At 39.9% G+C, this 27478-nt stretch overlaps 1 protein-coding gene across 1 annotated transcript in view; it reads right to left on the bottom strand.

Annotated features, from left to right (window-relative positions):
• Window positions 1-1439: 1439 nt before the first annotated feature.
• Window positions 1440-27478, bottom strand: part of LOC143017729 (uncharacterized) — a 31799-nt gene continuing 5760 nt past the window's right edge. The window contains exons 2-10 of the mRNA XM_076172516.1: window positions 25280-25376; window positions 19174-19462; window positions 14191-14296; window positions 12728-12886; window positions 10536-10688; window positions 8802-8884; window positions 8103-8397; window positions 5912-6105; window positions 1440-3696 (exon numbers count right to left, since the gene is read on the bottom strand). Coding sequence (XP_076028631.1) covers window positions 3549-3696; window positions 5912-6105; window positions 8103-8397; window positions 8802-8884; window positions 10536-10688; window positions 12728-12886; window positions 14191-14296; window positions 19174-19462; window positions 25280-25376 — 1524 coding nt within the window. The 3' untranslated portion in view covers window positions 1440-3548. The remainder of the gene's footprint in view (window positions 3697-5911; window positions 6106-8102; window positions 8398-8801; window positions 8885-10535; window positions 10689-12727; window positions 12887-14190; window positions 14297-19173; window positions 19463-25279; window positions 25377-27478) is intronic.

The raw sequence follows: 27478 nt of genomic DNA, 5'->3' as shown, positions 1-27478 counted from the left end.
CCTCGACATGAGAGGCACACAAACACTTGCTGCAGCCACCACAAACACATCACACCCGCTACACTACATAGCAGAACACCCACACACACCAAGAAACATTAAAACTACACCCAAAGACCTTTATTACGAGCAGATACTCTCTTCTCTTCCTCCACAACCACCAAATACCAGCCTCCGGAAACATATTCATAATCATATCACTCACCGCTCCATTAACACACTGAAAGACAACACACTGCTGCATGCCAGACCCCCTGATATCCACCCTTCTGAATCCTCTCTCCCACGAAAGGACAGAGTCCACTTGGCCAGACTGCGATGCGGTCACCACCCAGCACTTCTAAGCTACCAGAAGAGGCTGGACGACCGTGTTGTGAACAGCTGCCCAGGATGTAACACTTCACCCCATACCATACAACACATAATGGAAGACTGCATTATACACAATCATGCACGCAAACAACACAACATACACTCTATAAAGGATTTGTGGGAAAACCCAGTTTCGGCTGTGGCCTTCCTTGGGGAGACGGGACTGCTCGGACAGACAGTCTAGGGAACGACAACAACAACAACAACTTCCAGGGACCAGGAGCAAGCAATTCTAAACCTTCTAGACTTCGCAAAATTCAGGAGAGAACCATAAGTGTTTCTAGTCCCAGAGCCATGGAGACAAACACATACCTCATAGTCAGTTATGCCGGTGCCAGTAACCGTATTGAAATATTAGAGTCTCCTTTTCTGCAAATTCATAGGCCTGAGTAGGGGCATATACTGCTACAAAAGAGATAAAACCCAAGGTATACTTCAACCTCATTGGAATCATATGCTTATCAACCGAAGTAACCTTTACGACGATTTGATTAAGTCTGCTGGCGATGCGCACAGCTACCTCCATTGTTTTTGTGACCCGAATAGTAGTAGGTGTAACCAGTGGCGGGATTCAGCCGGTTCTTACCGGTTCGTACGAAACAGTTCTTGGAATTTTATGAGATCCGCGAACTGGTTATTAAAATTGTCTTATACAGGCTATAATACAGTCTAAGTTCTAAATAGTGCCTACATGCTACTGGCCTAGTGAGAAAACCTGTTGTTATTTTTTTAATCCCACTACTGGGCGTAACTCTCGCTACTGAACTCACCACTGCATGTAGCCCTCACCTCAGAGAGAGCAGCTATGTCCATTCTTGCCCTTTAGATGTATAAATTACATCAAAGACAACACATAACCTTACATTGCTCGATGTTAGTGCAACAATGACAGTAGTTTAGTATTTCTTCTTTTGAGTGATCTATGTGTCGAGCTAATGGCCGCTGGCGGTACCATGCGGTTGTGGGTTGTCTGACCCAATGCAACAGTTTAGATGATCATAATGGATTTAGTTTAATCATTGATATTTCACTTAATGTATCTATTCATGAGAAGTCTTTGGGTACCTGCTTCTTTTTCATCCTGGTGTAGATACTTAAAACTGTCTTAAAGACATTTTAAGAGTTATATTGTATAAATGCAAGGCAAACTTCCTTGTCTGTCATGCTAGGAAAAGGCGGGGTGGGGAAGGGGACATAAACACTAGTGACTACCTGAAATACAGAATTTTCTAATTTTTTCCTGCTGAACTTATGTATAGACAGGATTAGAAAACATATATGAAATGTTAGGACTAAGAAACTTTATGTAAAACTTTTGGAATACTTTACTTAGAGAATTTTGTCTTTTTTTTTTATAAAATTTGTTTCACGGGTTCAAATGATATATCAAAGTCTGTCAAAACAACAAGTTGGCTAGAACAGGCAAACAAGAAATTAATCGAGACCGTAACTTATAGTAAGACTATATAAAACTTGCTAACACATAAACTAACGGTACCAGCCCAAAATCGGTCTTGCAACAGACACTAAATGCCTTAGGAACCCCATCCACAGTACGATCTGATCTTGAGGTTGCTGGACAGATCAAATCGAATCCGATCAATTTGGTGTATGTCGGTCGGACAAACAAAATCAGTACATACACGATCCAATCTGGTCGGATCTGGCCAGATTTGTCCTGTGGCCTTAATAGCAGATCGTATCGTGGATGGGGTCCCTTAGATGCGACCAGCACATAAAAGACACTTGGGATATAGATTACATAGTACTGCACTCACTTCAGATATCACTAAATCTCTTCACTGAGTGACTTAAAGACTAATTCGGTGGCCATGGCTGGTCTGCAAGAGAACCAGAACAAATGATAGATTAACAACCGGGATAATATATGAAACAGAGATGTGTGAAGTACAAACTAAGGTTGACTCTATATTCATATTGTAAAACAAATGGAACGATTGTAACTCAGGGGAAGGCAGTAGACTAGTTAAAGAAATATAAACAATCAGAAAACGGGGATGAGGAAAGATACGAGACCAAATGAGGTAGTGGGTTGAGTGGTGAGGAGACATGAGAAAGTGTGGGGGTATTTAGGACATTTAGCAATTTGCCTAAATTTAACTGATATAGTAAATCAAGACAGGATTTCGCGAGGCTGATTCTTTCCTAAAATATCAGATAGTCATGTGCGCTGGTGGTGCAATTGTAAGCAGCAGGTCTCATATCTTCCTAATTGAAGGTTCGAGCCTCGCACTCCTCTCAGATTCCCATCAGTGACTATTACCTGCCCCAGCAATTCAAGCGCATAGGGTTGATGTGACTGCTTCGGCTACAGCTACTCAGCGCCTCCTGGCGTTTGCTCCTCACCTGGGTAGCTATACACACGTGCTTGTGCATAGGGGTATCTACTCACCCATAGTAAAGGAATTCTTGAGCTGATGCTCATCACAGTTAAACCCCAACATGGAGAGAGTGACCTTGATAGTGTCCTGTTCTAAAACCACTGAGCCATATTCCCTTTCACGAAGATCCATTTTTGCTCTTGAAGACCCTCGAGAATGAGACAGGGAAGAAGAACTTATTGACTTTGGGTAGAGGAACACCTGAATGGGAATGGGATTTGCAATGTTACTTTTCAGGCTCCTCTCCCAATTACCTCAGCCCAATTTGTTCTTCTGATATTACTTTTCCCAACCTTCTGGGAATTAGTTCCACACCGTGAGAAGATTGTTTTCTTATATCTTATATTTTGTAGAACTTCTTAGATCGTTCATTTTTCTTAGGGGCTAGTTCTTCTTTATTTTATTTCATTATTATTACTATTTTAAGTTTGGTAACTGTCCGTACATGTCATGGACAGGGAAGACATGGGGGAAATTAGAATGATGATTACAGTGAGACCATTGTGTAAGAAAAAAAAAACAGTGGGGCCATTGTGTAAGAAAAAACAGGCAAACGCTAAAGGAGAGGCAAAGAAAGACAAAACACAGAAACCGGTAGGGCAAGTGGACAGAATCAGTAAAGGTTCTTAGGATGAGAGCCGAGGAAGTCGCACTACATTGCTGGTGTAACGACGTGACGTCAGAACGCGGTAAGCGCAAAAAGTATCGTATAATAACTACATTCTAAGACTAAAATGAAATAAGTTAAAGTGGGATTGTTTTCTTTTTGGTAAATTAAGGAGAAGATGAGGCGTTGTCTTCGCCATTTCGATCACAACCGACAAAGACTGCATTGCAGTCCTCACCACGGGAACCAGACACGATGGCCTTCCTATTTTGCTTGACCAGATCCTCGGTGGTCGCCAACTCAGCAAGGTTGTTGCTGCAAAGGAGAAATATGATTAATACCAAAGATCTGGGAAAAGAGAACGGGAAAATTAAAGTCAGGCTTGGATAAGCGTTCGTGTGTATCTAGACTAGTGGTTCTCAACACGTTTTTTCGTGTATTCCACACTTATGCACTGCTGTTCCTCAGCCTCCATGAGACCACTTCACCACTAAAGTTAATCGCTGTGCATCCACTAACAACCACTTGTTCCCGAATTGTGGACCCACTTTTGAAACTCTATGGACTCCCAAGGGATCAGGGAGCCTAGGTTGAGAACCACTGATCTAGACCGAGAGTTCTTAGAATCATAGGCTAGCTAGATGTCCTCAGTCCAATCCTATCTTGAAATCTCAACCAACAACTTTTTCATCATTATAGCTCTACAGTGTTGACTAATGGAACGTTTTAAGAAACTAAATTATATTATTAAATGCAATGAAATGGAAACAAGTATTTATTTCAATGAATCATAAAACTTGCACCAGAAAAAAACAAGGTTAAATATGGAACCTGCTTTCAGGTGTTGTCCCTTGATATATTTCAGAAAGTTACTGAGCCAATAATATTGCTTTTTAGACCCAGACCAGCGTGTCCTGACCATCACGTCCAGACCCGTATTTGTTGGTAACTTATAAAAGCTACACTTACCAAATACCACCCGAGCATTGTATTAACATAAACATATCTTTCAAACTCCAGGAAGATAACAGTATCAAACGATTTTTTTTGTGAACTGTTAAATCGTGATCATCTTTATAACAGGTATATAATGATGATCTATTTGACAAAGGATGAATAGTTGAGGCCAAGGTGCCTGGGCACACATCCAAAGATATATGACCAACTCAGCCCATTTCCAACTCAATCTATTACTTGCCTAACTCGGCCCATCATTGGGACTAACCCTATTTATCATAGGGACCCACTCAGGCTATCACCAGGAGTAATTTGGACCACTATCGTGGCCAATCTATTCCACATTTTTTCATAATTTATTTTGGAAATTTTATCATTGGACATCGTTGAGGTCGTGCACCAGAAGTGCTGAATTGATGCATATATACATATTATATATGTATACATATAAGTGAAAATGTATTTGTGTGTTTGAAAAAAAACGACGAATGTCTTAAGTGGCATTGAATACGGCATTGGTTTGTACTGTGAGACTGGCGACGACCAAAATGATGTTTGGTAAAACAAACACACACACACACACATACACACACACACACACACACACACACACACACACACACACACACACACACACACACACACACACACACACACACACACACACACACACACACACACACACACACACACACACACACACACACACACATAGATCGGTCATATATGAGATCTGAGCTCTCTTCCGGGAGGGAAATGGCTGTCGATCACGAGTCCAACTCGTGATCCAAGGCCATGGTGAATAACGCGCTCGCGCGTACGAATGTTTGAAATATGGTATTTAACGGCCGTAGACTTTTCAAAATGAATCCTTTCATAACTTCCATACCGGGTGGCGCTTTTGTTTTTATCTCTGTTGTCGCTGGAATATTTCAGTGAATTTTGTGGTAATCCTCCGCGGTGGTGAACAAGTTATATACGAAATCAATTAACCCCTTCGTTATTGGATGTCACTTTCTCCTTTATTTGTGGATGCCGCCAAACGATGTAATTCAGTCTGGGACACCTCTCGTTGAAACAGGTAGAGTACGATATAGGTTGTTCTCAAAATGAATATTATTTACTATGATAAACATCAGTTTGCTCATAGCAATTATTTTCTTCTTCTGAAGTATGAAGTAGCAACTCGTATATATGATCAGTAACATTGGCCAATTTTTTTTTATTTCTTATGTTTTGTTACATGAATTCAAATAGTTGGAATTTGCTGTAGTGCTTCTACTGATTTTTTCTATCACACATATGTGTGTGATTTTCTAAAGTAACAAAATACTCTTCAGCATTATGCAATGTTATATATCATAAATTTTATGTGCCCATGGGCATTAAAATAATCATCAGCCCAAAGGCACGCAATACATTATGTACCCAAACGCTGGTGACCTTTATTCACAGGCATGCAATTCACGCTTCTTACATTTTTCGCATACATCTCTCAACAGAAATGCTTGAGAACGATCTTTGACGTCACGTCTCTTAGTGTGTTAATGCAAACGTCAGCACCTTTCCTTACCTAATCAGTCGCAGGGAAATCCGAGGGAGGCCTGACATCCCAGAAGCGAGGTGGCTGACGCGGCAGAGCGCCCTCTGCATGCAGTGTGGGTGGGCAGCGCCGTCCAGCCCAAGAGACATCTCCTCGAAGAGTGGAAGAGCTTCCGAAGCCACGCCCCGCCGCAGATCTTCGTCACCTCCAAGAAGTTTCAATAGCTGCAAGATAAGAATATTTATGTTGTGTCTTTATGTATTTTTCTTAGTTACGCCAGACGAATATCTACTTACCTAAGGGAAGCTTCTAGAACAAAAAATCTAATGCCATTTTGATTAAACCTCTAAAATTAATAGCTTTTGGTTGATATCCAGAAAATGCCCTGGAAATCAGATGATGTACTTTTTTTTATCATGTACATCCTATTTACACCTTTACAATATTATCCATCTCTATAAGTAACTGCATTTAGCAGTTTGCCTGAAATAGCCAACGATTCTATCATTGGGAACAAAATTGCACCGAAAGACAGTCGTAAAAATGGTACTCAACAGACACTTACAACGTGCCCGTCCATATGGTATGGGAATAGCAGACTTGCTGTTCACTCTAGGAATAAGTGATAACGCCCTTCTAGTTAAAAAAAAAAAGAAACAACACTAGCCGCCCTCCCATTACTTCGCCATGCCATCAGAAAAAATTTATCCGACAAGGTTTTTTTTAACCGATTATCCTCTCGTTTCTCTGACATCAGAACCTACACAGACGGCTCCCGCCCTCACCACGGAGGTTATGCAATGATATCTCCTACAGACACAGAATCCTCGTCCCTCTTTACTCCAGTCTTTATCACCGCATTTTTAGTTATTTTCGCTGCCTTACACCTTATTCAAATCCGCCCCTTCACCCTATACGAGTATAACCATCTCTGACTCATGAAAAGCCTTGGAAGAACTTATTGTCCTCCTTTCCAGCCACACATTGATCTACAAAACCCACTCATAGATAGTCCGAGTCTCATCCCTATTTCAAATCTGTATTCTTTTGCTACGTTCCATCTCATGTTGGTATCCCCGGCAACGAACGAGCCGACAAAGCATCTCGGAATGCAGCACCAATCCCCTTCGGTGCTTTCACTCGCTCCCTACTTTAAACATCCATTTCACATTACAAAACTAATGAAAAAAATGTTGGGTGGATCACCTGATAAACTATTTAAAGACAGTCAAACCTCATCTACAATCATAAACCTCTTTCTATCAGCGTGACCGACGTTTTGAGAAATCACTTGTACGTTCAAGAACAGAGTATTCTCGTCTCGTCCATAATCATCTTATGACCAAAGGCAGCCCTCTCGTTTGCCTCTGTGGTGCCCCATTTTCTATACCATACATTTTGCTGGAATATACTACGAATACAACTCCTCATAACAACTTCCAATTCTATACTAAATCCTTCCTCACACACTGAAACAACGATCCCATTATACCTTATCTTAGGAAAACTAACATTAATATCTCTATTTTTCTTCACTTTTCCCTATGAGAGACAGGGACCCCTATCCAAACTATCATTATCCCATACAATATACACCTGCCGTGACACATCAATGTTCCCATAGATTAGGGTTAGTGCTCACATATATTCGTACACTCCCATCCCATTGGCTCAACCGATACAGCAAAACCAAAATATTTCTCAACAACAATACGATATTGTCCATAAGGCTAGAAAAACTCGTGAATTATCGGTGAACACACACATAGACACACACACGCTTGCACACACGCCGACACACACACACATAAACACACACACGACTCGATGGCGCAGTGGTTAGACTTCCCGGCGACCACTACGGAGGTCCAGGTTCGAATCCCGCCCAGGGCTGAAATAATTTCACTATCGCTGCGCTAAGAGTCGTTACTCCAACTCTCGTGGGCGGGGAGTTGTGTGTGTGTGTGTGGGTGTAAGGTCATAGCAATACCCATAGATCGGTCATATATGAACTCTGAGCTCTCTTCCGGGTGGGAAATAGCTGTCGGTCATGAGTCCAGTACGTGATCTAAGACCATGGTGATGAATCACACAGTTATGTGTGCTTGCGAACGTGTGTGTGTGTGTGTGTGTGTGTGTGTGTGTGTGTGTGTGTGTGTGTGTGTGTGTGTGTGTGTGCGTATTTGTGTGTGTGTGTCTGTATACATGGTACAAGACATACCTGTTTCATCAAACCTCCAACTGGCTTGGGCCTATCCGGGTCATATATCCTGCCTTCCATCTCTTCGTACCAGCTGTTCATTCCGTATGTAAACCGCTTCGGTCGGGCCTTTGTGTTCTGCCCATTACCGTCTTCGTCATTTTCAGAGGGAGAAGGAGAAGAATCAGGATCCTTTTCGGTCTCTGATGTCGTAGTTGAAAAGTCGTTCTTCGGTTCCTCTTCTCTGTAGTCCTCTGCGAGTAAGGTTTGGCTGAATATACTCCAGAGTACCTCCGAGGGATCTTGAGACAATTCCCTATGGAGGATATAGGAATGATCACTTCATAAATGAATATAGTGAGAAAGGACCAAGAAAAGATCAAGTAGGTCGTGATTGAATTAAAAAAAATCTAGATGGACTTTCGTCCAGTCAGTCTAAAAGATTACTGGGAAAACGTAATGGAAGAAATTTAGGTCTACTAACATAATTTCAATGCAAGAGATTTTCTTGTGTACCTAATTTAAGCATATAATAGCTAGATTATCGTAATTGAAATTCAAAGCTTAAGCATCTGAAGATACATTGTGGTGAAAAAATTATATTTACCTCTAATATTTTTACTTAATTTATCCTTATTTTTCATTGTTTTGTTTGAAAATTATTGTAGGCAGTTACTTATTTTGGTTTATAAAATGTGGCTCCCACTGAGAACTACCTACTTGAGAAATTGGGAAGCTCGTTTGGAGAGGAAGTCGAGGGAACTTGTAATGTCGACAGATTCATCGCCATCTACTTCGTTCGACTGTGGATACAGAGAACAGTATAGGTATATTAGGAGTGGGAGGGATGTGGGAGGAAATACTATGCAAATCATACTATATGACTAGATCTATGGGAACATATGACCACATAGCAAATGTGTCTGGAGTTTTTCACACCACCCCATTTCGCTTTTGCTCTTATTTTCTATCATTTCCCCTATCTTTTTATCATTTTCTATCATTTCTCTTTCTTGGTTTCGTTTTCTATTACTATGTATTTTGATATGCTTGCACTTTACGCAGGGGTGACTGCATTCTTTTAACTGGCAGAAGCAAAAAGTAATTATTGGTGTTGTCCAATGATAAATCGATGAAAATATATCTTAATTACTAGCTTGGATGAGAACTGACATTCAACATAATAAAATTACAAGAAAGAATAGAAGTGGGGAGTCAATGTCTGTCATAAAGTAATAGGTTTATCATCTACAGTACTGTGAAGCCAACAGTAGTACTTTCTTTGAAGGTTGCATGTACACTGCCTACATGTATTCTTATTACCACATCCAACAAATCTTTTCGCTCGTGTTTGACAAGAGAAATGACTGAAAAAATTATTGAAGTAAATTCTCGGACAAGATTTATGGGAGGAAATTGCTGTCTGAAAATATGATGATATAGAACGAACGTCAGAGACAAACAGCTAAGAGAGTAATCAAATGTTGCAATCAGGGGCGTGCTAACTAAGGACTCGAGCTGTGCTGTACTTGTAACTGTTGCGTGCCCACAATCCCATGTGTTCCTTTGTAAAACATGTACTTTTCATTTAACCATATGTTTTCATTTAGCTTGTAAACAAACCCTTCATCATGCCTCCCTGGATTACAGATCGTATGAAATAGGGCTTCCTGTGTTCCTATTGTATCATTCCTTTGTACCATTCTTTATCTTAGTTAGTTAGAATATTACTCATATTATAATTTGCATCTTATCGTGTTAATGATGTCTGCATATGTAGAATGCTATTCCACTCGCCCCTGATTGTAATAGAATAAATAATAATAGTAAGGCGAGTTGGCAACTGTGGTCGCCATGACAACCACAGTCATGAGTTGAATATATTAAGTGGACCCTAGGGGCATTGGTGGTCCTGTTAGGTATAGGCTACATGTTGTGTGTAAGAGTTAATTAAAATAGTAATGTTTATTTTCTTATACTCTGGTTTGATATATACCTCAACATCACTCCTAGTTATCCACCCTAAGTCATATAATTTGAGATACCTACTCAATAATTAAGTTACTGTGTATCGTTATTCCACATTTGATATGCAGTAAATTGTTACCCTTCCATTTAGTCTTAATCTTGTGTCAATGATTGGAGGTAGGATCGCTCCTTCAATCAAGATTGTGTTTTATTAGAGGGAGGACGTAACAGTAACAAACCGAAATGAAGACTATTGTACACTGCTGCAAGCTCAGTTCTTCTCCATATGATATATTTGTACCTTCACACTAGGAAAAGAAATCGACTATTATCCCTTACTTTGCTTCCTAGAATATCATCATCACTACTGTTTAAAACTCTGCAGGGATCTATAAATACCACTCTTGCATGCCACAAAGGCTCTTATTGGTTGAAATGGTTCTATATCTGAGATCGACTTTTCGATGACTTCGTACTGTGACTCACCTGGATGTCTCTGCGGACCCTAGAGGGTCGGGGATCCTTGAGGAAGCTCATGATGGAGGAAATAAGAGAAAGGCGCGAAGTGAAGAACCCAGCGATGGCGTCCAGGCCTGACCGCCTTGTCCCTTCCGAAGGACCGTCAAAGTCAATGGCGCTCTGCAGGAAACATAATATAAACACATTAAAAACCCTAAAGACTTTTTCCCCTTATAAGGGCGGTGGGTCAGTCAAAGCACATGTATACTACATAACATATTAAAATCTTTTCATTGCCCCTCTCATCTCTACATCTCACAAATGGAGCGTAATCGCCCCTCTCATCTCCCCCATACCTCTTGGGTCAAGGGCAATGCAGCAAGGCACAGCACTTACACAGCAAGGCCCAGACAGTCGAAACTGGTTTACTCTCACTGTTTCATTAATAACAATGGCAATTATAATAATGATAATGGTGATGATGGTGAGGATGATGATGAAATGATTATAATGATGATGATTTTTTGTTGTTGTTGTCCACAGGATATCTAATGTCGATTCAGTTATTTTCTATATAATTCTTACCCAGTTGGTCGATCCGGAAGAAAAAACAAAAACAAGAACGTATCTATTCTTAGATGTTTGAAGGGTGCGGTTACGTTCTTAAAATCATCGTCTCAGACATTTTCCTGTGTATTGCGACTAGGTTTAGGTTTTTAGAGATTTACCAGATGCCACAGTTCAGTCTGTGTAATAAGGTCTCAGAGAGTTTCATAAACCTTAGTAGTGTAGTACAGGAGGACTACGACCCAAATTTTCAGGTCACTTGTGCTTCCTGTCTTGTTGTACAGCTGAGAGCCATTGGCAATAAATACCGACTTAAAGAAGCGTCTCGACGTCTTAGGTACCAAGTGTCTTCGGAGAATCATGGAGCATCTCTAGAATGGCTTTGTATCAAACTAGAGACCGTTCCACAAGATTCAGTGTAAGCTTGTTACCAGCATAATTCGTGAACGTCAACTCCGGCTAGTTGGGTATATGACATGTTTCCCTGATGTTGATCCTATTCAGCGTTGTCTCCACAAGAGACAGCCCTCGACGGAGGAGTCGAAGAAGGGGACGTCCACAGAACTCATGACTGGGGCAAATCGACCGATCCTGTCTAGAGTTGTTGCGAATGGGAAGGGTGTCTGCATGAGAGCTTGATCGGGGAGACCGTGGGGACTGGGTCCGGTGTGTGAGTAGGGTCATACATCCCACGGCGCATGATCCCAATAGATGATGGCCACTACACGGATCACTTCCATTCTGGTATATACTTTAGAGTCCTTTCCCGTGTCTACCTTCCGACGTGAGGGTGAACATAGATTCCGAAAGAAATCTGTGGCCGGTAGTCTGTGCTTCTGGCAATACAGTACATGGTAATGACCAGTATACAAAGTACATGAATTACCTTCACAAATATGTTTTTAGTGCTGATGTTGCAAGGTGAAAAACACACAATAGATAAACAAACAGGACAGTCAAGTTGCAGTCTTGAACGCGTGCACGCACACACGTACACGCACACACGCGCACACGCACACACACACACACACACACACACACACACACACACACACACACACACACACACACACACACACACACACACACACACACACACACACACACACACACACACACACACACACACGCGCGCGCGCGCGCGAGGAATAGCTTAGAAGGTGATGTAGCTCAAGCTAAAAAAATACACGAGTTTAAATCTAAATATGATAATTGGAAATCAAGGATAGAGATTAAGCTGAAATTGTACATGAATTTGAGCCTGTGTATGATAAAAAATAGAGAATAGGAGACGGGACCTAACGAGCGTTGCTCCTTTCCTGTAAGCTACAATTAGGTAGATACACACACATATACATGCTGAGCTGGGCGTTAAAAAAAAAAAAAAAAAAAAAAAAATATATATATATATATATATAATATATATATATATATATATACATATATATACATACATATATATATATATATATATATATATATATATACACATACATATACATGTATATAATGCGCATTGACGGAAATGGACCCCAGATTTTTCGGTAACGCACTACCTGTTCGGCGGTAACGCGCCCAGCTCTGCATACATGCATATACAAAATTTGTTTCTGAAATTTCAAATAAACACCCAAGTTCCTGTAATTCCTCACCCTTTCAGAGAAGCCGAGAGCCTTTGGGAGATCGACAAAGAAATCCTCCAAGTAGGAGAAGCTCCTTGCCATTCTGGACACGTTTTCCTCCAGATCTTGCACCTCACCCTCGTCGACGGCACTCCTCTTCCTCCTGCCGTTGTTGTTCTGAAGGGTGTCCTTGGATAAAGAGAAGTAGTAAAGAGTTACATTAAAGAGTTCTCGTCAGAGTCTCTTGTTTTCTTTCCAAGCCTCTTCCATTTTCCTCCTCCCTCTCCTACATACATACATATACCAAGGCTTTTTCCCCCTTACAAGGGAGGTAGCCAAAAAGGGAAAGGCATAAAATAATTTCCACCCATTCCATCCCTGAATACACTCCACACCCCTCCACCCTCCCTCTTATCTGAGCACCTCCTGGATGACGGGTCATCCCTGCACCTTGTCCACTGCCCTGGGTCCCTCTCCTGGCACTTATTTTACAACATTAATTTTCTTTTCTCGCTCCTTCCTTGTCCTCAGCTTCTGCTGTACTCTCTCTTTCCTTCTTCCTCGTTCACCCACTCTTTTCTTCTTCTTCCCTCTTTTCTTTAATTTTCATTTCTGGTTCCTTCCTTCTCGTAGTTTGCATTTTTCCCCCTTTTTACCTCACTCTCTTTCTTTTCCATCTTCATCTTTTCTCTTTGATTAACTCCCACACCATTGTCTCTGACCCGCAATTCTTTCTCTCTCTCAGTTTTCTCAAGAGATCTTTACCTCTATCGAACCCCTTAGAGATGACAACACAACTAATATGTAACGGTTTAGCTAACGTCAGATAAATCTTTGTTGAAGTGACGACAAGACCCCAGACCGAAGACCTCTTTTAATCTGGCGCCAACTCTTCAAGGACTTTTAGGTCAGGGAACAGTCACTGCTAGGAATCAGAGAGGAGTGCGGGATTCGAACCCACAACCAAACGAATGCGAGACCAGTATGCTTCTGTTTACGCCACCAGGAAAGCTTAGAGTTAGGATTAACCTGAAGATACTGAGAATGCAGAGGACCTGAATGGGTGAAACACAGGAACCCACAAATTCCAAGAGAAGAAGGAACGTTGGTATAAAGGTCACCTGAATGAAGAACTGGTACTCTACAAAGCCTAAAGGATAAAGGTCATCATATTAAGGCAGCAGGTCAGGACTCGTTGTAAGGGTTTTGAATTGGACAAATTAAGGTTTAAGAAGGAAATAGGGAATAACTGGTTTACCAACAATGTGGTTAACGAATGGAATAGACTCAATAACCATATAGTGAACACTGAATCAATTGGCTGTTTTAAGAAAAGATTTTATAAATTTATGGATAGTGATGGCAAATGGTAATGGATAATGAACTGCTTAGTGTAGCCCATATGGTCTCTTGTAGTCCCCTCTATTCTTCTGTTCTTAAGGTACGGGAGTACAAGTGTCACGTGACTAAGGCACTGGGAGTGCAGGACCCACCTGGATGAGGTTGAGGAAGTAGAGGAAGCCAAGAAGTGCCAAGGCGGAGAGTGCCGGAGAAGATTCTTTGTCCTTCGTCGCAGGAGCGTAACTCGATCCTACCGATCTGGAAACAGAGTTGCAGGTCGTAAATGTTAGTTTACCGGGATATTGACCTTGAAACACCGGAAACTTTTCCTCGGTAGAATGAAACAGGGTGATGGGAGTCATAGAAGATATAACGGATTACAAAGACGGAGCATACCGACAGGAGACCTTTTGGTCCATAACTAGGTCAGATGCGAAAAAAAATATATAATAATGATGAATGAATAAATGAATAAAAATTATGATAATATAAATTATGATAAATAAGATAAATAAATTCATAGGTATAGTTAAGTAGTTAACAAACATGTAGATAGTAAATAGTAATAACTTGACATATAACTAATAATAAACGAAAATCAAGCTAATAAGAAACAGGCAAATAATAACAAAGAAATAAATAAATAATATACAATGAATGGGAGTCATTACAGCTTCGAACTGAAGCTTCGAACTGAACTACATTGCACTGCCTCTGCAGGAGGTTTATTCCATTCATTAACTACACGGTTGACAAAGTTGTCTCTACCCACTTCCAAATTAAATCTATTTCCTGAAAGTTTGAGACCATTATTTCTTGTCGGATTCTCATTGTGATAGAGATCTTTACTCGTTCATCTCGTGATCCTGACGTAAATTGAAGAAAATCGTCTTGCGCGGGAGCTCAGTGGATACCGTCTTGATCTCATGAGCAGATGGTCATGAGTTCAATTCCCGCTGCAGGCTTGCTGCGTTGGTTCCTGACAGCCTTGGGGAGGCGACCCAACGTCGGCCTAAAGGACTCAGCGGCTTCCTGCAACTGACAGGACTTTGTTCTACCACCAGATTATTTATTCATTTATCTATCTATTTTTTTATTCATTTTTATTTATCTATTTATTTTTGTCTAAGTTAACAAATTTTGCAAAGGCGCCATATTAGCGATGGACAAAACTAGGATATCCCCAAGGAAAGTAGACTATATGAAAAGCTCCATCAAATTCGTGGAATGATAGGCATTTCCCGCCATAATGGACACCTCTGCAGGTCATAAACTATTAAAAATATTACACTGCAATTAATCTGATAATCGACTCTATACTGACTTGGCAGTCTTATGAAACATTTCAAAGGCTTTGTTTAACTAAAATCTCGTCACATCATTTACTTGAGTAGTTTCTAGAATGATACTGGCAACTATCATCTCGTCTCTAATTTGTTTTTTCTTTAAATCACTACACAGGAATAGTTTCTCTGGATGGGAAGACTCGTTAAAAGGTCTCGCTTGTAATTATCGACCAATTATATAAATGAAGGTTTTCCTCCATTCAGACTGGCTTGGAAACTTTCGACAACCGAGAAATCACTAGATTTTATGAGAAAACATTCTTGAGTAGTATTTTTAAAATTAATTAGAAATAGTAGTGTAGATGGCACTTTCAAATATCTGCGAAGGGATTCTTGCGTAAGAAGGTGATCAATCACGGTTTTGTTGAGGTAGAATTAGCGTCCCACTCACACGCAGTGGGAAGTGAGAAACCCCTGGTAGGGCAAAGCCCCGTCAGTTACTGCAAGCAGCTGTTTATTTATATATTTATATATTTATGCATTTATATATTTATATATTTATGTATTTATGTATTTATATATTTGTATATTTATATATTCATATATTTAGATATTCATATATCTATATAAATATATATTTATATATCTATATATTTATATATTTATATATTTGTATATTTATATAAATACATATCTATATATTTATATACTTATATATTTATATATCTATATATAATATATCCATATATTTGTATATTTATTTATTTATATATATTTATTTATCTATTTTATTCATTTATTTGATTTATTTATCTATCTATTCTTTATTTTTGTCAGACCGACGTTGTGTCGCTTCACCCCCTGGCCAGGACTATTACGAACTAACGCATCAAGCTCGCAGTGGGTCCTGGGAGTCGAACTCACGACCACATGTTCATGAGTCCAAGACGTTGTCCACTGAACTATCGCGCGTCCTCATGTGAAGTAGAGTAAAGAATAATTGTTTAAAAGTGACATAGAATTACGTGGTTTCAATTATTTTCAACTCATTCTCTAACACTACACTCAGTTCCAATAATGTTCAGTGTAAAGGGATTTACCAAAAGGAAAGAAAAGAACAAAAGAAAATAGTAACATGACATCACGGGGTAATGTAAATAGTTACATTGTTATATCTGTTAAATTTGTCTTGGTATATGACCTCGGTATTATAAAAAATAAGCTAGGGAATTAATATATTTGTGAAGACATATTACATATGTAAACGCATATGCATACACGCACACACCCGCACACCCGCACACAAACACACGCACACAAACACACACCACGCACACGCACACGCACACGCACACTCACGCACACGTACACATACGCACACGCATACACACACACACACACACATACAAACACGCACACACACACACATACAAACACGCACACACACACACACACACACACACACACACACACACACACACACACACACACACACACACACACACACACACACACACACACACACACACACACAAACACACACACAAACACACACACACACACACACACACACACACACACACACACACACACACACACACACACACACACACAAACACACACACAAACAAACACACACACACACACACACACACACACACACACACACACACACACACACACACACACACACACACACACACACACAAGTAGTGCATCCGTAAAGGTTATTCTATTAGAGATCTTTGAACATTTCTATCTGATTCTTGGTAATCCTTAGGAGATTTTGGCGAGACTCATTCTGTTGCGCTAAGTATATCAAAAACATTTGATGGAGTCTGGCACAAAAATTTCAGTTCTAAGCTACGATTCATTCCTTTCTTTGCACCCCAGTTTCTAATTTTATTCCTTGCCGTTCCATAGCTACTCTAAGAGATAATCACGGTTGGTCTGTAATGCCTATGACTTCTGATGTCCTACAGGGTCTTGTTCTACCTCCTACTCTTTATCTCCTCTTTATGAAAAAAAAATAATCAACTGCAAAAATCTGATACACCATTAGACTAATGGCACTATTCTATATGTTTCTACGTCATTATCAAGATTGCATTTGCAACATGAGGTTCTATTATTCTAGAAAGATTGTTGCAAAACACCTGACATCAATCCTTTCTATTGTATCTAACTTGGGTGACGGAAACTCCGTGTTCATCAACGTCACTAGGACGCTCTCTCTTCCTCTGACATTGCAGACGACAGCGCTGCTTCCTTTCTCTCCTCTACGAAACACAACTTTCCCCCTCTTGCGACATTCGATCTAATCTTTATTTGTAAAAATGACGAACTCCTTGTAATAGTAATTTGTACTTTGGTTTTCCGTGAATTTAGGTGTTTCGTGCCTCTTTCAGAATGTCAGGACTCTATTTGTGTGGAATTAGCAGAGCTGGGCGCGTAACCGTCGGACAGGTAGTGCGTTACTGAAAAATGCTGGGCTTCATTTCCGTCAATGCGTTACTAATTTCAATTTCCTTAGAGCGGTATATATATATACATATATATATATATATATATATATATATATATATATATATATATATATATATATATATATATATATATATAAATATACGCAGTAACGCGGACCGCGCTAAGGAAATTAAAGTCGGTAACGCATTGACGGAAATGCACCCCAGATTTTTCGGTAACGCACTACCTGTTCGGCGGTAACGCACCCAGCTCTGGGATTTAGGTGTTCTATATCACTTCCAGAATATCAGAACTCCACCTCAGCTGCTTATCTTAACGGGGGAGTTCTTCGTTCTGGGATGGTGTACACCTCGTTCGTTTAGGTCGACTCGCTTCCCTCGTTACTCCTGAAGAATGTCGACCTTAAAAACCTTCCACCTTATCAAAGCTTCTTTTCCTGCAGACAATCGTCAGTTTCTGTCTATCAACGACGACACTGCATCTTTTCTTTTCTTTTTTCTTTTTTTCTTGATTTCATGGTCATTCCTTTGTACTTGGTAAGAACGGGCCTCACGACACTGCATCTTTTCTTTTATTTTATTTTCTTTTTCTTGCTATTTTCGTGGTCATTCTTTTGTACTTGGTAAGAGCGTGCCTTTCATCCTTAGATTCTCTGAGAAGTCTCACCCGTTTTCTGTTTAATTATCTTTTGCAAGTCATCCAGTACGCCTGGTTTTTCCTTCCAATAGGAGGCTCTGAAATTCTATTCCCGTTGATACTTTCCCATCTATCTACTACTTAAACCATCTGTCCATTGTTTGGACTCCCGGGAAAGTAAAGTCTAAGAGACATTTCCTATACTGACACTGGAGTTTGAATTAACACATTTTTTTTTTTTTCAGGAACGGCCTTGTGAATATATTCTTCTATTTTTTTCCTTTTAGCCTAATTTTGAAATGTGTAGATTAAATACACACGCACAAATACACACACACATGCACACATGCACACACACACACACACACACACACACACACACACACACACACACACACACACACACACACACACACACACACACACACACACACACACACACACAAATACATACATTTATCTTTCTCTAACATATATCAATTTGAGGAATAAGCCAGAAGAAAATATAATCCATGGCAACAATATAAAGAAATTAAAGTTAAAATATAATAACTGGAGATAAAAGAGACAGAACCCCACTAGCATAGCTCTTCCGACATATACTACAACCAGGAAAAAGAATAAACAGATAAATAAACATATATGAACGATAATAACGGATAATAAAGAAAATAACAATAAATAAACTGAATAAATACCCAATAAATAACGGTGACAATAACTTACGCATAAGACGACGCAACAGCCGTCATGTCCGGGTAATCGACGTTATTGTTGTTGTTATTATAGGCGTCGTAATAACCATTCTTGGCGTAGTTTCGGACAGGGGCATTGTAGTCGGCTTCGTTGTAAAGAACATTATCTTGGAATTGACCGTCAGACAAGTCGGCAGCATTGAGATGTCCTCTGCGGTTATTTATTCCGTTGTCTCTGTATCCATTGTTGTTGTTGTGGTTGTTGGGGTTGTTGTAGTTGTATGCGTTATTGTTGCCGTTGTATTGACGTCCGGCCAGCACTGTTAAGGAGAAAAAGCATGTCAAGGTGAAAAGTGTGAAATGTTTTACTTATCCTTGCTAAATATACTGTATATATATATATATATATATATATATATATATATATATATATATATATGTATATATATATGTATGTATATACATATACATATATATATATATATGTATATATATATATATATATACACATATATATATGTATACATACACAAAACTCCACTGACGCTTGTGAACCTGTTGTTTGAAAAAGTGTTTGATCGTTTCAAACGAAAACAATTATCTGACAATTGAATGAAACTACCTGGCATCGACCACAAACGATTATTTGAAGCGACAGCAATCATGAGTGTGTGCAGTGACATCTATCTGTGCATCATCATTTTCTCTGCTGCAGTGTACACTTATGATGGGCGAGGCGAGAAGAAACCCCGTTATAATGTCTCCAGCTCAATACGCTTGAATACATTTTTCATCTGACAGAACATATTCTCCTTCGCTACCTGAGCCTACGTCACAGGTAACCCTGTATGTTTACGATAACTTTAAACGTCCAGACACTTCGTGATGGGTAATCTAATATTTCCTGGATGCTTGTCTAACATAGCCTCGTTAGAAATATATTAGAAAGTGACTCAGCTAGAGACAGAGGCAGGGTGAGTTACAAGTATTTTGCACGGTCACGCCTTTGGTTCGTTACAACGGGGTTGTCTTTAGTAGGTCAATGGCAGGGAAGCGGACGCGACGACAAAGAAGACTTGCAGGTTTGGCGGTACAAGCGAAATGACAGTTTGTGTGTGTATCAAGCTTAACACAATTGCCCTTTTGGTCACGGTGGGGCAAACGCGATATACGACAGTTTAATAACGACATAGATCTTCACAATCAACAAAGAAGGAAGTGCAGACACGTATTCCAAGTTATATTTACAAAATATACGCTTCTCAGCTAAAGCTAAATCCCCTATATTATCGTACATGTTTTATCTATTCCGTACTCTCTTTCTTTGTCTCCACTCTCTCTCTCCCCTGTTGTCTTTCTCTTGTTCCCCCTAGAAACGAACATAGGATTTCACGTACCCTAAAATTCCACGGAAACCGTATCAAGTTCTCTTGTTTTACCTCACTTTTGTGTTTTTTGCCTTCGACACAAGGAACGGGTTTCGAAGTTCCGAAGCTTTCGAAACTTCCTGTAACGCATCCCCAAGCGCCACCGCATCGGGCGGGTCCATGCTAGCGTTCGAAAGTGTCACGAGTACTCATCAGGGGACGCGCCTTTCCCTAGAAAGTTCCCTATATCCCCCAAAACTTTCCCCAAACTTTCCCCAAAACTGACACAATTCCTCCCTAGATAAGGATGCACCTCACTCTACCCTAAGTGCACTGGTGGAATAGTCGGAAGCGCGTTTGACTCGCATTAGCTTAGTTGTGGGTTTGAGTCCCTCATTCCTCTCCAGTTCCCAGCAGTGATTGTAACTTACCTTAACCACATAACGCAAGGGTGACGGCTTCGGCCGAGGCTACTCAACACCTCCTTTCGTAGACTCCTGACCTTCTTCCTTCTTCCTTCCCCTTCTAAAGCCACACATCTTCCCACAGAAACCAAGACTATTAACCAATTCACAAACAACCTTGACGAACTAGACCAACACACGAAGTCGATGATGAAAAACGTAAGCTGTGCGAGTTTGTCCAAAAGGACAGAAGCGCTGGTTAAACACAATCCATAACAACCAACCAATGACTACTCTTACTGACTTCGTTATTTAACGATAACGGTCTCTCCCCTACGAACAAATTTGAATTGAAGTTTGAGAATACGAAAGAGGATTGGGCGATGTCCCCCCGTCCCCCTCCCTTACCCATAGAATTCAAGTACTTCTAAGAAAGTCGACCTCGAGGAAGTAACGACCCTAATGGACCCCATCCACGATACGATCTGATCTTAAGGCCGTCGAACAGACCAAAATCAGTACATACACGATCCAATCTGGTCTGATCCAACCAGATCTGTCCAGACCAGATCGTATCGTGGATGGTGTATGTAGCTAAGGGCGGAGTTTCTCAACCCGGAGCGCCAGAAGCCCTAAGGCTACATTAGTAAACCTTACAGGATGTTGCTAAAAGGTTTCTGTTGCGTTCAGTAGAATACTTCTGCACTGTCAGGCGGATGCTAGACAAAAGGCGTAATAATGCTTGTATTAGCGGCATTCAAACGAATGTACTGTATACAAATAAGCGTTTTTCTTTCTTTCCTTTTCATAAGGCTACTTCCTGACTTGGTATCCGTTATCAATCTTATTTTTGTTACCTATTTCTTTATTTATTTATCTATTTATCTATTCATTTATTTATTTATTTATTTATTTATTTATGTATTTATTTATTTATTTATTTATCTATTTATTTATTTATTTATCTATTTATCTATTTATTTATTTATTTATGTATTTATTTATTTATTTATTTATCTATTTATTTATTTATTTATCTATTTATTTATTTATTTATTATCTATTTATTTTTTCTAACCGTAGTCTAACCGCAACGCTTACAATCCATGGACATCAAGTGCACCAAACGGTATCACGCATAAAAAACAAAAACAATTAACAAAGAATCATAATTACAATGTGACCTTGCCAAAGGAAACGGATTGGACAAACCTTACGGAAGAAATAAAAACATCAAATGATGCATAATTGGACTAAGTGAAGAAAAAAGAACGGGAAAACTACTCAGGAACATTAAATATTATCACACTTCTTCTGTCATCGAACTAGGAGTGACATCAAGCATAATGGTATCAGTTTCCTAGTTAATAAGAAACTTCTAAGTTCGACCTACAAGAAGTGACGACTCCAAGGGCCAAGTCACACCAAGAATACGACCTGTTTCCGACCACCAGCCAGTTGCAGGTAGTCTTTGGAAGTCGCTGGTAGTCGGTAATAAGATAGATAAATAGATAGATCGATAGATAGATAGACAAATATATTACAACACACACTGAATAGTCCCCAGTACATATATTTTCATCTTATCAACCACATTAACTTTTTCCATTTCAATTCCTTGCATAGGTTTTGTGTCGCCGACCGATCGCTTGATTTTCGGTCGAAGGTGGTCGGAAACAGGTTGTAAGCCCCATCCACGGTACGATCTGGTATTAAGGCCGCCGGACAGATCTGGTCGTATCAGATGATTTCATAACAAATCAGATCGAGTACTCACTTTAACCATCAAGCTTGGTAAACAGTATGCCATAAGAATCTATTTATATACCAAGAGCCTCTTCTCCCTTATAAGGAAGGTAGCCAGACAAGCCACGCACCCTTTCCCGCACGATCCACCCCCATCCACTACTCGTCCGTTTTCTCTCATCTTACCTCCTGTAAATACCTCCTGTCTTTGTTACCTCCTGTTACCTCCTGTCTTTGAACATCCAAGATGCCTTACAAGAGTTTTACGACGATCTCCAAAGAAAAATATCCAGTTTAACATCATAATAAGGGAATTCATTGCAAACGATTTTAGAGGAAATTGTTTTCATCTTATATGTTTCCGGTATGGATCAAGAAATGAAAAAAAGACAAAATTCTGATCAAATTTGCACTTGCAAGCATTTTGAAAAATACTAATATAATATTCTTAAGAAAATAGAAAAAGAAAGGTGAATTTGGTGGAGTCTAAGACACAAAACTAGTGATAAAATTAGTTATATGTTCGCTAACTGACTGGAAATCATACAGAACATTCAATTTATGAACATAGAGTAACCACTGAATGATCAGAGGGAACATCAAGTTAAACTTTCTAAAAAAAAAAAAAAATCAAACTGAACTAAATGAATGCTTTTGAAATCTTGGAAGAAAACAACAATCTTGAGAACTTGACTGAACACATTAAAAGAAAATTTCCAAAACTATTTTTTACAAATTTAGAGGAAGCTTTCGAACATTTAGAGAAAACGGAAAAGTGCATCAAAATTAATGGTGAACATTTCAGCCACCTCCAATTCACTGATATCATATAAAAAATATGAAAATATCCCAATGATCTTTAAGCTATGATAGAAAAACTAAACGCCAAAATCAAAGAAATGAGCTTGAGAATGAATCTTAAGAAAACAGATAATTTTTTAACGCCTAGTTAACTGGAATAATGACATCGCAATAACAGAAAACCTATTAGAAATCGCAGCTGTATTTATCTTGGTCAATTAAGATAATTGAACTTGAACAAGGAAGCATAAACAGAAAGACCGATTGCCCCTATTTAGAAAGCCTTTGGGAAAGCAAATTAAAACTAAATTTTTCCTCAAAGACTTTCTCGCTAACTTAACTTATCCTGGACTTTCATCCCTTGCAAAGGTTAAAGAATTAGAAACAGCGATCAAACTGCTTGAGTTGAAATCTTGTTTTAGAGAAGTAAAAACATCAATGTTGTACATGAACGTTCAAGAATTAGATGTATATACGGTTTAAGATGGTCGTAGCTAAAATTGAAAGCGAACATAATTTATAATGCCCTATAGTAAAGTACGATCCCCAATTAAAGTTTTATCATCTGAAGATAGAAATGATATCCTGTCTATGTTCGTGTTGGATAAGTATAGAATAATAAAAGTAGAGATAGGCGCGTTCCTCGGTGCGTTCCTAGGTGCATTACTCTTTAGTTTGGTCGCAGTTAGCGTTCCCAAACTATTAAAGCAATGTAGGTGCCGGTATGGTATGTGACTTACCTTTTGTATGTGGCCTACGAATTTTTTCTTTGGTATAGTATGTAGCCTACCGGACTTTTATTTCGGTATGAACCTGTCTCTTAAGCTTTAATAGTTTGGGAGCGCTAACCGGGCCAAAATAAAACGAAATACACCGAGGAAAAAACATAGGAACGCATCGAGGAACGCGCCCAGTTCCATATTCTACTTTAAGTCTTCGTAAAAAGAAGATCATTTAATCTACTTAGCTATTTCAGTACGTATTCTGAGGAAAAACTGAAGCACAAATTTGCCAAGAAAGAAGCTATTAAGATAAAAAAAAAGAAGAAGCATTATGTCATTCATGATGGTCTTGGCTCACGTGATGGGCTTGTGATGACAGCTGTTACCCTTCCAGTTGAGAGCTGAGAGTTCATGTATAAACTTATTCATGACTAATATTGTGACAGACACAGATACAAGATGCACACACAGGTATATGCACAGGTACACACACACACACACACACACACACACACACACACACACACACACACACACACACACACACACACACACACACACACACACACACACACACGCACAAACGCACACACGCACATATACACATGCACACACACGCACACACACATGCGCACACGCACACACACACACACACACACACACACACACACACACACACACACACACACACACACACACACACACACACACACACACACACACACACACACACACACACACACACACACTCTCTCTCTCTCTCTCTCTTACCATCGTCTTTGCCCTAGGGGGACAGTAACGGCTTGCAGTATTAGTGTAGCATTTGCATATGTGTACCTGTGCGATTACGAGTTTGCTTCCGTGTGTAATTTTTTTCTGTGTTGGGTAAGAAAGTGAGTGGATGACTAATTGGAGTGGTTTCCTTCTGGTGCAAGTTGAGAATAGATGATTAAACAAAGAAACAAATAAGCAACAGGACCTAACAGTTGGCAGGTATGTATGTGTGCATGCTTCCAAACACTCGCACGTTGAGTGTGTGAGTAATGAAATTTCTTGAAGACTTGAGGTCTTAGCAAAATCTGGACAAACGACGTCACCTGTATGTGCTGCCTTTGCGTTCAGAGACGTCACTGGGAGCAACAGCACCAGAACTTTCAGCACCACACCTGCCTGGGACCAGGCGCACAGTTGCATCTGCAAGAGAAAACGACAGAGTTTTAGTAGTTGGAAGCGTGAAGGTAAGGGAGGCGGAATCTCGGTGGAACTGAAAGACTTGAGGGATTCTGGGGGAAGGAGTGGATCGAAGGGGAGTGGGATGAGGCTAGTGAGTTGACGTGGGAGTTCGGGAGAAGGTTTTTGAGAAGTTGAGGTTTAGTGATGCTGAGGTCTGAAATGACACTTTCAACTAACAAGTGTGGAATAATCAGACAACGGGTCACTCAGGATCTAAGCGGTTTGGTTTCTGATAACAAATAAACCGGGCCTCGGAGAGAAAGGAGAGAGGGAAGGAGGGAAGGAGGGAAGGAGGGAGGGAGGAAAGGAAGGAGGTAGATGCATCTCTAAAAGAAATCTAGGCAGTCCTTTACTCTGCGTCATCCACGTCAATTTATCTTCCATTCACATCCACTTTCCACTCACGCCCATCTCTTAACTCCTCCCCTTCCTTGCTCAACAGACATTTCCCTTGCACCTAAAGTATCCTTCACTCCGTCCATTCACTCCATTATCGGTTTTTTACCCTCAACTTTGATCTATCCACCTTTGCATTCTACATTTTTTTTGTCTTTCTTCACTCATTCTTTCCATGTGTCCAAAACATCCCATTACGCTTTCATCAGCCCTATGTGACATCTCCTCTACCCCCACTGTCCTCTTCACCTCGTTTCTCACTCTTTCTAACCTTGTAACTCCTATCATACTTCTCAGACATTTCATCTCAATCACATTTCATTTTCTCCTTTCTGATTCCCGAAGTAGTAGTAGGCACAATCACATTTCCATAAAGAATTTTAATTGCGCTCATCCCCAACTACCTATTTCTCGTGGCATCATTTATTCCCTTCAAGAGGATTACTGGCTTTCCTGGTTCTAGAGTTTACCTGCTCTATACTGATCCACTCCATATCATGTGTAACTCTAAGTAGTTAAAACTATCCTCTGCCTCCAGGCTCTCCAACTCACTGTCACCCTTCCCCTTGTACATCTCATCACCTTATTTTTGCTCACATTTATTTTCAATGAACTCTTACATAACCTCCCAAACTCTGATACTAGCTTCCTTAGATTCTCTGGCCCCACCACAAGCGCAGTGTCGTCCACAAACAACAACTGGCTTACTTCCACCACCTCCCATTTCCCTCAACTTTCACTTACTATCTCCAAAGCTATACCTATTACCCACGCACTCATCTCCCGTACTACCGAACCCATAAACAAATTGAACAACTAGGAGAGTGCGGAGTTGATGGAAGAAAAAGTTGAGGTGTAGAAAAAGATAGGAGAAGGAAAAGGAGGAGGTAAAGGAGGTGGTTGTGGAGGAGAGTGGGAATAAAGGTGACGATGAAGATAATGAGAACAAATAGCAAAAGAAGAAAAAGAGGAAAGGGAGGAAGAGAAAGAGGAGTAGGAGGAGGGAGAAAAGGAAGAAGGAGGAAGAGGAAGAGGAGTAGGAGGAAGGGAGAAAAGGAAGAAAAATTGATGGAGGAAATGATAAGGAGGATAGAAGGAGGAAGAGAAGGGGTTGATGAAGGAGCAAGAGGAGGATGCATAGATAAAGAAGTGAAAGAGAAGGAAGAGGAGAAGAAGTAGGATGAGGAAGAGGAGGAAAAAGAGAAAGAGTAGGAGTAGAAGTAGGAGGAGGGGGAGGAGGAGGAGAAGGAGGCCTAAACAAAGCCATAAAGTCAACACAGCACCGTTTTCTCCTCTTGTCGCTTTTACGCTCGGATCAGATGAACTGCGCACATCCCGAGAAACTCCAAGCAACCCACGGGTCTCCAATTACGCACAATACAATGTGACCGCAACTCTTGACCCTTATTTCTATTGTATACATTGCGTAATTCTTTATATACATGCGTGTATATATGTATATATATGTATATATATGTATATATATATATATATGTATGTATATGTATCAGTATATATATATGTATATATATCACTTGTGAGAAATACAGTAACACATTTGTAAATCACAACTAACACCACAGTCGGACGAAAGAAAGAGTTGAATAAGCGAGTCTATATATTTCGATTTCTAACTGCAATCCTCTTTCAACTGTTAACTGCAATCG

Source organism: Oratosquilla oratoria, chromosome 33 (assembly GCF_046742065.1).
Source record: "Oratosquilla oratoria isolate Oo_2021 chromosome 33, ASM4674206v1, whole genome shotgun sequence".
Taxonomy (NCBI): domain Eukaryota; kingdom Metazoa; phylum Arthropoda; class Malacostraca; order Stomatopoda; family Squillidae; genus Oratosquilla; species Oratosquilla oratoria.
The sequence above is the reverse complement of the archived record's forward strand: the minus strand, read 5'-3'. Positions and strand labels throughout refer to the sequence as shown.